We start from the raw sequence: 13,691 nt of genomic DNA, 5'->3' as shown, positions 1-13,691 counted from the left end.
TGAGATGGTAAATATAGGAGAGAATTAAGCATGGTGAGTAATAGCAAGTTCAACTTGCATTTGTTACATTTGAGAAGCTGATGAGCTATTACAAATGGTAGTCCAACAGGGAGTTGGATGCTTGAGCCCACAGCTAGAAGAGAAGTCTGAGCCACAGACATAAATTTGGGATCATTCGCATGCAGAGGAGAGATAAGAAGGATATTATGAGTAAAAAATAATTTTGAAGATAACAGTTATGAAAGAGAGTAGAGAAATGAGTGTTTACTAGGATAGTATGTGGGGGCAATAAAAAAGGGTTTTGTTGGTGGTGTTGGTTTGTTTACCACAATAGCAGATCCTGAATTGATCCTCAGTATGGAAGAAGTTGGTGTGGGGTGGAAAACATTTGAAGCTAGTAGGAGTGACCCAGAGCCCTGCTTCTCAAACCTGGCTGCCTATTGGGAGGAAAATGTAAAAGCAATACTGATTCTTGTGTCACACTGCCAGACACGCTGATTTAACTGGTATGAGTGTGGCCCAGGCAAAGGAGTTTAGTTCCTCTAAAGAAGCTAATATACAGCACAGTTTGAGAATCATTAATCTAAACAGAGAAAAAAACATGACAGTACAGGAGAGGAAAGCCAAGAGTAATCAGGAGTGCAGTTGCATGAACTTCCGGACCTTTGGTGAGTAAGGGAGGGGCTCAGGAGATGAAGGCAGGCTGAGGAGCCTCAGTGACTGAAGCCTGAGTGCAGGCGAGAGAGGGGACCGCTCAGAGGTGAAAAAGCCATCGTTTGCACAACAGGAAGCACATTAGTCAGTGGAGTCAGTGGACAGTATACGAAGGAAAGACTCATGGAAGACATTCTACACCCCACTTCTTGAAGAAGGTGGTGGCTAAGACCTGGTAGGGAGAAAGAGCAAAATCTTTCACATTCATTGGAGAAAGGTTTGATTTTCCTGTAATGAATACAGAGACAGGAAAAACAAGGGGGTAATGTCCAGAAAAAGAATCATAGGATTTTTGTTAGGGAAGGATTTGGAGCCCAAGACCCATCTGTGGATGTGGTCAGACTGCAGAAGGCCTGAGATGAACCAGTGTCCCCTAGCCTGCACCTTCCTGACTCTTTCATGATCTTTGGTATGGAATCTAAGTATCATTGTCCCCTCTACCCTGAGGTCAGTGATCACCTGGTCTTTGTGTCTTCCACTATGTGATCATACTTCACCAAAGCCACTTGAGGACCCTCTTGGAGAGTTTTGGGATGAATATCTCTCATGCTGCCAGCTTCACACTAACAGGCTTCCCAGAGATGGCAGGCCCGGAGCCCTGCCTAACTCCCTGCTCTTGCTGCTTTATGCTGAGTCCATCCTAGGCAACATCCCAACCCTCTTCATCATAAAGGAGGAGCATAGCCTGCACCAGCCAATGTACGATTTCCTGTCTCTGCAGTCTGTCAATGACCTGGGTGTGTCCTTTTCCACATTGCCCACTTACTGGCAGCCTTGTGCTTTCCATGCCCCAGAAACTGCCTTTGATGCCTGTCTGACCCAGATGTTCTTCACCCACTTTATCTCCTGGACAGAGTCTGGGATTCTGCTTGCCATGAGTTTTGACCAGTATGTGGCCACCTGTAATCCCTTGCAGTGCTTACTGAGAGTCAGGTGGCTCACATGGGCATATACACCATCACCTGAAGCTTCTGCATGGTCTTCCCACTGCCTTTTCTTCTGAAGAGGCTGCCCTTCTGTAAAGCCTATGTGCTCATCCATCCCTACTGCTTACACCCAGATCTGATCCCCCTGCCCTGTGATGGCAATACCACCATCAACAGCATGTATGGACTGTTCATTGTCATCTCTGCCTTTGGAGGATGAGGAGAAGACTCATCCTCCTTTCCTACGTGCTCATATTGCGTTCTGTGCTGACCATTGCCTTCCAGGAGGAACAGTTTAAAACACTCAACATGTGTGCACCACACATCTGTGTTGTGCTCATCTTCTATGTGCCCATGGTTGGTGTGTCTATGGTTTATTAGTTTGGGATGTACGCCCCTGAGTTTGTGCACAAGTTCATGTCCCTGGTATATTTCTTTGTGCCTCCAATGTACAACCCAATTATCTATTCCATCAAGACTAAGGAGATTTGTAGGAGACTTCACAAGATGTTGTTTGGACATAGGCACTAATTAGAAGGGACCACGTGGAAAGTCAGGTACCTTAGGAGTTTGCTGTTACTGTTGATTTGGGGGTATATGAGGCTAGTCTGTTGGAGTGTTTCAATCTCCTTCTATAAACTGACCTGCAATTGGGCACCTGCCATTAGTTGTACAGGATGGCCAGACTATAACCTATCAACTCAAAACCTCACACTGCCTTACAGTGCAATTAACTATGCTACAAGTTGCCATAAACGATTTCTCTCAGACCTAATGAGGAACAGTCTTCAATTAGTCCCTCTTATTTGTCCACGTATACTAGTGACCTCTATGCTTTCAAGTAAGTCCCCAAAACAGACAAAACTAGTGCAAGTATATAAACCGTGGTATGACTGGGGATTATGTTACTTGAGATCATAGGTATCACAAGACACTTTTGAAAGGAATAATACTTCTGAATATCTAAAAATTAGGTACACAGTAGCTATGACCAACTTTTCCCTTTTGAAGTAAGAGGATTCCTGAGTCCTTCAAAATGGAACATACGCGCTTGCCATTCTGACTATGTGGTGGAACCCATGTAACACCTGAAATCCTGAAGTTTAAAACAAGGAGAAAAGTATTCTGGAAAAATATCCTATGTTGCCATGCCCTGGGTATGACTGAGGGGAGGATTAACTTTCTTCTAGGGAGCTAGCAGGCACTGTAAGTGGAAGCTAATAGACACTAGTGATTGATGGTGAGGGAGTCTGATTCAGAGGCAATGGCAGTTTGGTCCACAATTTTCTGGAACATGGACTTTCATGGCCTGTAGTCAGCACCCAAGCCCAGAGGCTTCAGCACACCCTACAGCAGAGGAGAGGTAGCTGAAGAGTATCAGGAAATTCACAAGGCATAATCCCTGGGGAGTAACAGCTACTAAAATAGGAATCCTCTGCAAATTCATTCAAAGCACACACAACTCAGACCACACAGGCATGTGGAAGCTTAGCAGAGATAAACACAATGGTGTGGGGAACCTTCCTGGCCAGTGGCATAATTTAAGTTTGCTGGATGATGGGAGAAAACAGACTCCATGGCAAAACTCTGTAATTTTTCAAAGAACGATCCCTTTCTGTGTTTTTTTTTCCTTCTCAAAGGATCGTGAAATAACTTTTCTAAAAGAAAGCTGTAAGGATTGAGCGACATGATGTCCTGTATATAACAGCACTATGAAATCTCTTCCAAACCCCTTCTGAATGCCAAATTAACCAACCATAACAAACACCCCCCCAAAAAACAGAATAAAAACCTAGAGATAGTATTTTCAACAATATTAGGTAACAGGGAAATCTCAAGTGTTCTAGAACAAAGTAGGTATAGCTAAACCGCCAGGTTAGAAACTCAGTGGTAGGGAAGTGTGCAGTGGAGGGGAATAATAAATCTTACTCCAACAAGAAATGAAGACAAAGCAAAAGAAAAAAAAGTCATAAATACTCACCCTCACTACTCTTAGCAGAAACCTGGGCAGATGGCTTTGAGAATGACAGGTGAAGCTGGGAACAATCCTGATAAGGGCCATGTCCTTGTGCACCTAAGATCATGGAGCGCTGTGGAGGTCTGCCATTTGAGAACCTCAGGATTGTTCAGCAAATAAGCTTGTACAAATGGATTTAACTTCATCCTGAAAAAAAACAGATAAAACGGATACAGATCAGTTGAGTAAAAGAAGTTGCTGATGACAGATAAAAAGGCTATAGAGGAAGCCAATGCAAAAAGCACAGGGGCAGCTAAATAAAATTTCTCAAGCTGAGAGTACCCTCAGAAGGCAGGCCTGTAGAGCTCTAGGGTGAGAGCAGAGGGAGGGAGCTAAACCTCCTCTAGAAATGGATTAGCTCCCAGACACAGAAGAGGCCTCAAAAAGAGGTGTTACTTTGAGCTATTTGCACAACAGAGGGAGCCCTGGAACCGCAAAGCTGCAAGAGCTACCCTGCCAACCCCTCCCAGTCCAGAGAATCTTCCTCCCAGTCACCGTGGAAAAGCACCCTTCTTCACATATGGGGATGAAGAGTGCACATAAGCTAACTCTGTACACAGTTACGACCAAAAATGAAATTTAAAAAGTCAAGGACAAATATTAGCCTATGGAATTTAGGGTCATGCTTACAATGAGAAAATGGGATTGGTCTTTCTTTTCTTTTTTTTAAAAATCTTTTTATTACCTAATGTTTCAGTATCTATATCTGAATATCAGAAATCACATGGCAGACATATTTCCAAGTATTTTTTAGGCTTCTCTTCATCTCTTAATCTCAGCTACAGAACTGAAAAGTCACAGAAGTAGGTATGAGGATGGGAAGAGTAAAAAGTCACATTAGCAGGTATGAGGTGGGAAGAGTGAGTACCACCATAACACTGAAAGTATTTCTATCATCATTTTGTGCAATGATCCCTTGTTTATTCACTTAGCAAAACCCCATGGAATGCCTTGCACTGGCCAAGCTCTGTGCTAAGCATGGAATGTGGAGATGACTTGAGCCTGGATCCTGATAATGAAAGCATGTGACCTTGGGAGATGTACCCTTGTGTGTGTCTCAATAGTTGAATACAGATGTGCTGAACTAAGTTTTGAAAAAATAAGGAGTCACTGCACAGAACAGTGACAGCAATCTCTTTCAGTGTTATAGAAATACCCACTTTCCAGCTCATAGTTGGATAAAGACCACTGAGATGCAAGCACATGTGTGCATACATGCACACAGCCTGTTTATACTGACTATAAATTACAGAGAAATTTGTTGAGACACGAAATTAAAACTATTATTTCCTTGATATAGAAAAAATAATCCATTGTGTGTGTGCATTTTCCAGCTTCATAATAAATATTGAACCATTCTCTAATAGGCCTGACAAAAAAAGCTTTTTTCTGAAATTCTATTTGTTCAAACTAGTAAAATAAATATTTAAATAATGTACTGACATCTAAGTAAATGATAAATTTTTATAAGCCTGTTTATAATATTTTTGTGTCAACTGAAGGCTGACAGGTTTAAAAATTATACTGAAAATACATTACGATCGATTTAAAAATAGTGCCCAGTTGTACAGTCTATACCCGAGTTGTGTCTTATTACTGTCTTTTGCCCTAATAATCATACACTTGTTTTTCTGCATTATTTGTAAAAACATTCTTGTCGATATTTGGATCCCGATGTTGAACAGTATTTCCTGTTGAAGGCAACCATTAATCTATACCTTGCTGAATAACTGACATGGGGCTTATTTTCAGTCTAGTGTCTGTAACCCAATTTTACAGTTTTGAATATATCTGTTTAGCAGGAATTGCTTTGTTTGAGTTTCAGATTTATTTTTACTTGCCTCTTTCATACTGAGTCAAAGATATGTTTATTAAATAGCTGACTCTCAAGTGTTTGTGTTAAAATCCACAATAGATTTTGTTTTCCTAATGTCCTGACAAATATAGAAAAGACCACACAGCACTGTCACTTATAAGCTGTTTAGCATTTACAGAGGAGTTTGTCTCAGTCAGAGACATTTGGCTTGACTATCAAGACAAATAATTAAAGCTGACTTTGAGCCATTGCTTATAGTCTATCTTTCATTGTAACAATACAGATTGTCACTCAGGAAGCTTACTGACCGGTATGAAATACAGGATATTTGTGTTACATGCATAGCCTTGTGCTTCCAGGCCTTTGTTCTACTCTGACACAGTTTGCATGCACATTTACTATGTTTCCACCAGAGACCCTCCTCCACCACATGGCAGCCATTCAAAATGTGGTGTAGCTTGGGAAGGGAGTATTTAAAAGGAATATGTAGTTAGTAAACACATCCCAGGAGACTTTGGCATGTCTCGTCCATCTCTCTTTAGGTAGTTTTTCTCACAAACACTAGTAACTAATTCCATAACCACTGAGCTCTCAAAACTAACAGCATGCCTGCCACATTGTAGTTTCGATAAACACTGTTGAATGTATAAATAAAATGAATGAGCTGTTTTGCTTGACAGGCAAATGAACAAAAAGCAAAGCTTGTAAAGAAAATCGTTTGCAACCTGAATTATATCCACTCCCTCCGAACATCTCCACTAGTTTTTACACCTGGGGTCAAGTAAAAGACAGTGACCAAATATCTCTGCCAGGAGGAATGAAGGTTGAGGAACACTTTAGGGAGAACTTTTCCTGAGCACCAGGGCTGGCAGGAAGTGATGTAAAATCAGGATGGTCCAGTAACCAGCTCTGTTCTTTGCATTTTTATTAGTTGAGATGCTTTTCTTCTAAGCTTGTAATAAAGCCTCCACACCCTAATGCTTTGGGTGAAGGGTGCATGGCTCCAGAAACGTAGAGAGTTTTGTCTGGGTATTATCCTTTACATTTGAAGAATGTCGGAGGCTTATGCAAATGTCACTGAAGTATCAGGTATTTAGATGCTGCGACAGTTTCCAGGCTCCTTGGGAGCTTCCCTGGTGAAATCTGGAACTGGTCCCCTTACGTGGAGGGCAGGGAGTTGGGGAGAGATGGACGGGAGAGGCAAGCGCTCCAGAGGGGCAGCTGGCAGGCTCAGCATACCGGGACCCTACTCACCGGGCGTGCGCCGGCGGCTGCAGGACCAGACGCTCCGCACACCCGCCACCAGAACGTTCAGAGCTTTCGCGGAGGACCTCACTGGGTTCAGAACGGTCCCAGGAGGCACAGCGCTCTCAGGGCAGAGATCGGAAATGGCTGAGGCTGCGGGGATGGTGGGCGGGACAAACGTTTCAGGGCCGGAAGCGGGTGAAGAGCCTCCGACGTCCCGGACCCAGCTCACGGGGTCATCTCCGTGACCCTTTCACGTTGTAAGGCGTCTCATGAGTCACACGGGGACAAACTAACTAAATGGAATAATCGCTTAACGGTTAATGTATCTCCTTTATTTATTTGCTTACACTTATTTGATAAACAAGTTTTCTATTAGTAATAGAAGAAAAAGGGAAAAAGAACACTTTGTATTCTAAATATGAGCCAAACCACATCTGCCGACCCCTAGCGGGACACATCCCGAAACCAAATCTGGGTTTTTGACATCATGCTGAGTTACTGCTCGCTCAGCAGAGCTCCTCTCCCTTGCAAAGGGTAATTCCTCGCCATGATCCTGCGTAACTGAGGTTAGCAAGATGATAATTCACAGTGATTGCTGGCCTCATAAACTGTTTGTAGTTTCTATGAAACCTGGACCATATAGGGGCACATATTTCATTCAGCTGTAGGGGGGGCATCTTCTGGTTGTTTGTATGCAAATATATAACTGCCAACAAATAGATCCCTCTTACCTGGAAATGAAAGAATAATACAGCGTCTGAGTCTACCCTGCACTGGGATAGTTAGGAAACGTGTCCTGTTAATAATGGAGTAGTAGATGCTCTCCTGATGAGGAATTAACTCAGAAGATAAACTCTCCATGCCCCTGCTCCTACGTGTTCTGTAAAAGGGTTTTTGAGGGAAGAGCAACTCCTCACCCACCTGAACTGTAACCTCAGCAGCCCAGCGTCTTGTCCTAGCAGAGCTGATGGGGTCTGGAGATGGCTTCGCTGCAGCAGGGTTGGGCCTCTTGGTGGCATTCAGCAAGTGAGGCTGATAGCCATGCCCAGCGGCCTCTCCATCACCCTCTTCTACCGGGCTGGGCTTTCCTTTCTGAAGCCTCCCTCACTTCCTGGGCTCACAGAAATCAATTGCACAGAAGTCCACACAATATGGATTTGTGTTTTTTCAATTCTGTATTACATTCTAGTTATATTGACTTTCCTCTGAGTCTTATTATGAGGCACAGAGATCAAGAATCCCTTCCTTTCATATCTCTTCTTCTAGTTTCTTCTCTCTCTCATTACCCCCCCCAACAGGGACCCTTCAGGATGAGATATGCACCGATGACAAGGTGAGCCAAAGGCATGATCTTTACTACTCAGAGATTATTTTTTCCACAAACCTCAAAATAACCCCCTTGCAAGTTCAGCTCAATTATGTTCAGTTTTTAATATTCTTGGGCTAGAGGCAGACCTAAGGGGCCTAAAATAAAAGAAGTATAGTAATTTCTTTTTTCCTTTTTATTAGTCTGAAATCCAAGTATTTTACCTTTTCAATAAGGAAACATACTGAATTCAAAGAAAAGCTCATTAAATTAAAATATGTAAAATAAAGTTTCTACTTAAGGCCAAAGCCAGGCTTATCCTAGGCCTTCTTAGTTAGGATGGAATCTTCAGGAATGGACTTAAGTATTTCTTAAGGCATCTCCTCTGGATCACATATTATCTGAATTACTCTGAAGAAACCTAAAGGTGATTTTTCCCCATCCCTTGCAAACAAGCAGCGTTTCTAATTGATGGTGGATAAAAAACGGAGGAAATAAAGTGCAGAGGAACACGAGGCTTTCAGGAGGATCACACTCCCCTGATCCTTGTCCTTTCTCCTATTGTTCTACTAGGCTTCACACTTAGGGCTGTGATCATACGGCTGTATTCCTCTCTCTCCCTGGGGTGGGAATCAGTGAGAGTTTTCCCTATATTCATAGATTCAGAGATTATTTTTTCCACAAACCTCAAAATAATCCCCTTGCAAGTTCAGCTCAACTATGTTCAGTTTTTAATATTCTTGGGCTAGAGGCAGACCTAAGGGGCCTAAAATAAAAGAAGTAGAGTAATTTCTTTTTTCCTTTTTATTAGTCTGAAATCCAAGTATTTTACCTTTTCAAAAGAAAACATACTGAATTCAAAGAAAAGCTCATTAAATTAAATATTCATAGAGCAGCTTCCCAAGCCTTGCTTTTGCATCTATATAGTCATTTAAAAGTAAACTCAAAAGGCATAATCAATTATGATGATGATTATTATTTGATGTTGCAATATAGAGCTTCTTCTATAAATCAGAAAGGTCATTACTTAAATTGGCTGAAGACCATAGTCTGACTCTATCACCAAATGACTCAATTATTTTCCATTTAAGGTCATGCTGAGTTACGTGATTCAATCATGCCCTAAAATAATTTATTTAATAGATAAGGGCACATATATTATGAGTCTTTTACTGTACTTATGTGCATTTTTGGAAACCTGAATCCCAAATTCTAACTTTATCTCCATTGAGAAATAGACCTCTTCCTCTTGCACCTGACACTTCTCCCTGATATTTCCTCAGGAAAGCTTTGCACAGAAAGAAAACATCTAGACAACCATATGCTCTGCTGCAGTGAGGTCTCTGCTTCAGTTTCTCCGGTCAGTAGGTCAGTCTCCATAGGGCATCTCCTTTAATTTAGTCAAGAAGTAACCCAAAATTAATGAAAATTAACCCAAGGGAATTCTTATTGTCTGCTATCTCCTTGGTATCAAAGAAAGAGTATGCAAGGAAAATCAATCCAACAGGAGGTCTAGAAGAATCATTGTCTAGTGTCTAAATCATAAATTCTATATTCTGCCTATCCCAGGACTTTTTGGAGCTAGATCTCTAGAAGGCCATAGTTTCTGACATCTCCTATTAGAGTGTATAAGAGAAGTAAAGTTGCAGGGAGGGAAGAGAGAGAAAAATTGTGTACTTAGCACAATGTCCAAAAAATAAAAAAGTTGTGATTCAGCTGTTGAATATTGTTTTCCTATGGATGGGCAGATAAATGAAGCAGAGAGAAATCTGGAGTTTCTTCTAGATATTAATATCTACCAGATTTCCTGGGTCATATTTGTTCTTGCACCTTCTTTTTTTTTTCTTTTTCTCAGTGCTTATTCATTTAGTATAGGTAACTGTTCATATGTTTCATGGAAAGTTCTGACAGTCTTTCAAATTTCACTCTGTAAAGTTAAAGCAACTCATGAATGTTTGAAAATAACAGTGGTGGTGAAAGCAAAGATAACTATGGTAATGTTAATTTTGATGCCAATAGACACAGTTATTGTAGTGGTTAGGGACAAATACTGGAGACAGACTAGTATTGAATCTCCTCTGGATCACATATTATCTGTGTTACTCTGAACAACTTAATTTGCAACACCTCATAAGACTGTTATGAAGATTAAATGAATGTACACCAATAATTTAGAACAGAACTTGGCACTTTTAAGACTCAACATATGAATTATTATATTAGTATTATAGAAAACAATTCCTAGCTTAATCTTCTGTAAAATTTTATCTAATCACTCAGTTGCCACCAATATTTATCTTTCTATGAATGCCATTTGTGTTTGCTGAATGCACTGTGCATTTTGTATTATAAATCTTGCAATTCTACTTCCTGATCTTTACTTTTCCCCCAGGACACAGATCTATCTTATTCTTAATGATGATGAAAATGGCAGTGATGTTGATGATTCTAACACCATGGATGACAGTCTATGGCTACAATAAACATCAGATTTTAAAGCCAAATGTGAAAGTCACATTTTGATCTGGCGAAACATACGGACAATGGCTCTGCGGATCTCCTTTGTCTTAACGCTATAAATGAGAGGGTTTAGCACAGGAGGTACAAAGAGGTAAACATTGGACATGAGGACATGTATGTAGCGTGGAGCATGTTTTCCAAAGCGATGCACTGTGGAGACCCCAATCATTGGCACATAAAATGCAAGTACAGCCAAGATATGTGACACACATGTGTTCAGTGCTTTGAAGCGTTCCTCACTGGAGGCAATGGCCATGACTGAGTGCAGAATGAGCACATAAGAGAAGAAGATAAAAAATAGGTCCATGCCAAAGGTGGATACAAGAACAAAGAGTCCATAGATGCTGTTGATAGTGATATCAGCACAGGCCAGCTTCATCATGTCTGGGTGCAGGCAGTAAGAGTGGGAAAGAACATTGGATCTGCAGAAAGGCAGCCTCTTGATGAGGAAGGGAAGAGGAAAGAGGCTGATGAAGCTCCGAGCAGTCACAGCTAAGCCCATTCCAGCAATGACTTCATTAGTGAGCACGGTGGCATAGTGCAAGGGATCACAAATGGCCACATAGCGGTCAAAGCTCATGGCCAGCAGAATCCCCGACTCCATCATAGAGAAGGAATGAATGAGAAACATCTGGACTAGGCAGGCATTAAAAGTGATGTCTCGGGCATTGAGGCAGAAGGTTCTGAGTACAGTGGGCATTGTGGCCATGGACATGGCCATGTCGCTGAAGGACAGTATGGACAGGAAGTAGTACATGGGCTCATGGAGACTAGGCTCCCCTTGCACTGCCTTCAGGATCACTGTGTTGCCCACAAGGGACACAGCATACATCACACAGAGGGGCCCTGCTAGCCAGGAATGAGAGCTCTCCAGATCAGGGATACCAGTTAGGAGGAAGGAATCAGGGTGGGTGACGTTGAACAATCCCATGGCAGGAGGAATCCCAGGGCACTTTCCAGGCTCAGACCTTTTGACTTGGAGATTTCTGAGTTTCACTTCCTAGAGGACAAGAAGCCAGGGAGTAAAAGACAGTGGGAGATGTTTCTATTGCAAACTGATACATCCATGAAATCACTGGTTTGGGGAAAATGCAGGTAAACTTATTTTCTTCATACTTTATGTTTATCAGGCCACAGGTTGGGCTAATATTTCCCTCTGTTTTGTGGAAGAAGGAAGACATTGACCTGCTTCCTAAATGACAGTTAGTTACACAGAAAACACTTCAGTTTTTTATCCAAAATTTTATTGTGTTTTAGAAGAATTATTGAGTGGAAATATGTTAACTATAATCCATAGATAGTTATTATAAAAGAACACCAGGAGTTTAAGTTTTTAATAACTCTTGAAAACGTTTTAATATTCCCTTGAAAATGTTGTTTAATTCAGAGGTGTCCCTGATTAATGACAGCATTCCCCAGAGCTCGTCTGAATTATGGCATGTGTTGGTCAGGATGGGGAAGGGGCAGAGGGAGGTGGAGGAAACTGCCTGAATATTAGCCTTTCCTGGCGGAATTGCTGCAGAAAAAGCAACAGAGAAACTACGTTTGTGCAAAAGCACAAAGCTGTTCCTGTTTGTGGAAAAATTATGACTTCTTCCCCAGCATTCTGTAGGTACACTAACATTCAGCCTGTAGGTGGGCATTGTTCCAAACACAGACTTTCACCAGCATACATGGTCATATGTATTCTCAAACTATCCATTATTCACATAGACACATTCTTGTGCCTTCACAATAGCCTTGTACTGCCTTCTTCCCATCCTTACTCTTAGAGACATTCACCCAGTCTTTCTCTCTCACAATCTTACAAATATATTCAACACTGCTTCTTGAACTTTATACTCTAACATGCACACTCCATGTGGTGCTCATGTTCTCAGTCCACATGTGTATATATGCATCATTTATACATGCATAATACTTGGGTGTACATGCAGATTTGTATACACACACAACACTTCCACCTATGTGTCTGTAGACTCCCACCTGCCCACTCTCATTAACCCACTCACCCACACAGAGTGAATATTGCATTCCCTCACAGTTTTTCAACAAGTGACACTTAGTTATTAATTGTTCAATTCCTAGAGGATTACCCACAACCATTTCTCTGTGAGAGTGATCATAGTTTTTATTCTCCTGTCATTCTGATGCTCTTGAATTCCCTTCACCTTCATTCTTTCATGATGGGTGAAGGTAGAGAAGTCTAGAAAGCTTTTCACCGGGCATACATGTTTCAGCCTTCTGAGGTACCCTCCTTTGGGAAAAGAAATCCAGAAATAAATACCACTGTTTTCCCTTTCTCCTTCCTTTCCAAATTGTAGCAAAGTAAGGCCAGAGCATAATCTTAGAGTCCTTTCTGATGGGAATGGAGGAGTAAGGGTACCTGCATTGCATTATCTGGGAACATTGCTGAATTTTCTCCGGCAATGTGGAAGTCAGTTCTCCCTGTGAAAGTGGCCACTTCTGTGTATGACTGATTGCATCCCTTCTGGCCTTAGAGCTTGGTCTGTGCATGGCTGTCTCCCCTCCAGAACTATGATTTCTTGGTCTCCAGGACTGACCAACCTTATTTGTCTCTCATTTCTCCCACCTGACTACAATTTCCATTCTTTATACAAGCCTCATGGAAGGTAATAAAAAAAAAACAGAAGAGAAATGAGCCAATGTAAAGGGAACAGAAAGGGAAGGGAAAAGAAAACAGGCCTCAATGAAAGCAGGATTGTGTATAGGGCAGGGCAAAGGTCATTCTGGGTACACAGATTTAAGTTTTAGTATTTGGGGGAAAAAGGCTGCCTGACAATCCCAGGATCACATTCTTTATCATACCCAGTGGCCACTGACCTTGTCGGTTGTCTGGATGCATGTTAAGAGAAGAAAACAGTGAGAGAAAACACAAGATTATTGAGCACATGCTATATGCCAGTTACTATGCAAGGGACTCTACATCCATTTGCTCATTTAATCCTTGATGGACGTGGAAACTGAGGACCACTGAGGCAAGCTTGCCTCATGGTGCATGACAAGTCAGTGATAAAACCTCAGTTTAAATGAAGAACTGTAAGACCTTCTGTTTTCTTACTGAGATCTTTCAGGCAACATTAAGGTGTTGGAGAAGAAGCTGAAAAGGAAAATAGAGGTACG

At 41.6% G+C, this 13,691-nt stretch overlaps 3 protein-coding genes and 1 pseudogene across 3 annotated transcripts in view; 1 reads left to right on the top strand and 3 right to left on the bottom strand.

Moving 5' to 3' along the window:
- Positions 1-3,732, bottom strand: part of LOC118933075 (tripartite motif-containing protein 6) — a 162,945-nt gene extending 159,213 nt beyond the window's left edge. Inside the window, exon 1 of the mRNA XM_036927045.2 lies at positions 3,622-3,732. Within this exon, the coding sequence (XP_036782940.2) occupies positions 3,622-3,724 (103 nt within the window). The 5' untranslated portion in view covers positions 3,725-3,732. The remainder of the gene's footprint in view (positions 1-3,621) is intronic.
- LOC118933078 (olfactory receptor 52B6-like) overlaps positions 1-3,739 on the bottom strand; it is a 118,567-nt gene extending 114,828 nt beyond the window's left edge. Inside the window, exon 1 of the mRNA XM_036927054.2 lies at positions 3,622-3,739. The gene's annotated coding sequence lies outside the window, so the exon portion shown is untranslated. The remainder of the gene's footprint in view (positions 1-3,621) is intronic.
- Positions 602-2,619, top strand: LOC118933022 (olfactory receptor 51I2-like; annotated as a pseudogene).
- Positions 3,740-10,539: 6,800 nt separating the features above from the next.
- On the bottom strand, positions 10,540-11,478 carry LOC118933106 (olfactory receptor 51I2). The gene has a single exon (XM_036927080.2). The coding sequence runs from the start codon at positions 11,476-11,478 to the stop codon at positions 10,540-10,542; it is 939 nt and encodes a 312-aa protein (XP_036782975.2).
- Between the last annotated feature and the right edge of the window lie 2,213 nt (positions 11,479-13,691).

Source organism: Manis pentadactyla, chromosome 9, assembly GCF_030020395.1.
Source record: "Manis pentadactyla isolate mManPen7 chromosome 9, mManPen7.hap1, whole genome shotgun sequence".
NCBI classification, from domain to species: domain Eukaryota; kingdom Metazoa; phylum Chordata; class Mammalia; order Pholidota; family Manidae; genus Manis; species Manis pentadactyla.
This window is presented reverse-complemented; position numbering and strand designations above follow the sequence as displayed.

What these genes read in the sequence shown, in the direction of transcription:
- LOC118933106 (XM_036927080.2), bottom strand. Translation starts at nt 11,478, where the DNA reads ATGGGATTGTTCAACGTCACCCACCCTGATTCCTTCCTCCTAACTGGT.